The sequence below is a fragment of the Temnothorax nylanderi genome, unplaced genomic scaffold (assembly GCF_030848795.1).
Source record: "Temnothorax nylanderi isolate EJ_2023f unplaced genomic scaffold, tnyl_v1.0 TNYL_tig1547_pilon, whole genome shotgun sequence".
Taxonomy (NCBI): Eukaryota; Metazoa; Arthropoda; class Insecta; order Hymenoptera; family Formicidae; genus Temnothorax; species Temnothorax nylanderi.
This window is the reverse complement of record NW_027250605.1, coordinates 1,453-3,480: the sequence shown is the minus strand read 5'-3', so window position 1 is coordinate 3,480 and position 2,028 is coordinate 1,453. Positions and strand designations below refer to the sequence as shown.

Sequence of the window (2,028 nt, the reverse complement as noted above, 5' to 3'; positions counted from 1 at the left end):
ATACAATATAATAAACAATAAATATAATAAATATATAGAATAATAAATGTTATTTATTTTTTCAGAAGGAGGTTACAAAGCTGGTCAAATTACAAACGCTATTTTATTTATGATAGCGAAGGATAATCAGCCTTTTCAAATAGTGGAAGACGAAGGATTTCAACATTTCGTTAAAACAGCAATTCCTCTGTATAAGGTTCCTGACCGAAAATCTATCACATGTCTAATGGAAGAAAAATACGAAGTATTATCCATGGTTATGAAATCGAAGCTTTCGGCTGTGGATGCAATAACGTTAACATCAGACGTCTGGACGGATACTTTGAATACACGAAGTTATTTAGGAATGACTGCACACTTTATATCGAAGAATAAACTACAATCCGTTATGCTAGGCGTGACTCCACTCGAAGAACGACATACAGCAGATTATTTGAGCGAATGGTTGCTGAATACCTGTACCCAATGGAGAGAAAGTTGTCGCTGTTGTAACAGACAACGGCGCAAACATACTGAAGGCTGTCACTGATAGTTTCGGAAAACACAAACACATAGGATGCTTCGCTCACACTTTGAATCTTGTTGCATCCAAGGTCATTGATGAAGAACCGATGGTTCACGCTTTGTGCGAGAAAGTAAAAAGCACTTGTCACGTTTTTTAAACAATCTGTAGCAGCGGCGGATGAGCTCAGAAAATATACTAATAAAAGACTGATTCAAAGTGTTTCCACCAGATGGAATTCGACGTACTTTATGCTCGATCGATTTGTTGAAATATCAGAAAGCGTCAGCGCAGTGCTGCTCAAGTTTCCAAAATCGCCTGCAATGTTATCAGCAAGTGAATTGCAGCTTGCAAGAGAGACAATCCAAATATTGAAGCCTGTCGAAAACGCATCGCGAGAAGCATGTGGCCAAACTTATGTAACGGCCAGCAGAGTCATCCCTTTAGTAAACTTTCTCAAAAATAAAATTGATACATTGGAGACGAATTTGACCACAAGCGGAGGAATTAAGTTGAGAATGCTACTTTTGGCCAATTTTGAGAAGAGATTCGGAAATGTCGAATACTTTACTCTTTTCGCTATTTCGACGATCTTGGATCCAAGGTTCAAAAAATTGTATTTTAATATTCCACTCGCATACTCTCAAGCGCTGCAAAAGATTATAAGAGAAATGAAATTGATTTCTAAAGAATCACTAAATGTTCAAAATGAAGAAAACTTTACTCCAGAAAAAGAGCTCTCCAACGATGATAGTCTCTGGTCTTACCACAAGAGCCTCCTCAGTAAACATCAGACAGTTAATGAAGAAGGAACCTCTTCGAGAAATAAAATGCCGACAGACCTAAAACATTACGTGAATCAATCGACATCTAAATTAAATGATGATCCTGTGAACTACTGGCATAATAATAATATATATCCGATATTAAAAAAGGTAGCACTTCGCTACTTATCTATAGTGGCAACGTCTGTCCCGTCGGAACGGTTATTTTCCAAGGCAGGTAATATCGTAACCGAACGTCGAAACAGACTTTCACCAATACATTTACAGCAATTGCTATTTCTTTCATCGCTCGCATATAAAGACTGGCTCAATGATTAATAAAGAAAATTGAAAAAGATCAATGCGTTATTTAAAGTACTTTTTACTCTTATCTTATAGAACCTACGTAACTCCTAATAGCGAATTCGGGCGCTTGCACTAGTGCACACTGAGTGCGCACTAAGGCTTGTTTATAATCTATTCTTATATTTAAAGTCGCTTAAATACACATTTAAAAACTTTTTAGCCAATAAAACAATCTGTAATATCTATACGGATGCTGTACAAATCATTTTATAGACTAAGAAGTATTTAAGATGATCTGTAAATATAACAATTGATTAAGAACAAGCCTTAGTGCGCACTCAGTGTACACTAGTGCAAGCGCCCGAATTCGCTATAAATTACGTTAAAAACATCGATTTTCACGAAATCGATTTTTTCTACTTCGATTTTGTGAGGATCGATGTTTACATGCGCGAT

At 36.5% G+C, this 2,028-nt stretch overlaps 1 protein-coding gene across 1 annotated transcript; it reads left to right on the top strand.

Annotated features, from left to right (window-relative positions):
- Positions 1 to 65: 65 nt before the first annotated feature.
- Positions 66 to 1,504, top strand: LOC139787423 (zinc finger BED domain-containing protein 4-like; the record flags this gene model as incomplete). Its single annotated transcript, XM_071726487.1, has 2 exons — positions 66 to 458; positions 674 to 1,504. Coding segments are annotated over 2 exons (1,224 nt in total), but the record flags the coding sequence as incomplete, so codon positions are not given.
- Between the last annotated feature and the right edge of the window lie 524 nt (positions 1,505 to 2,028).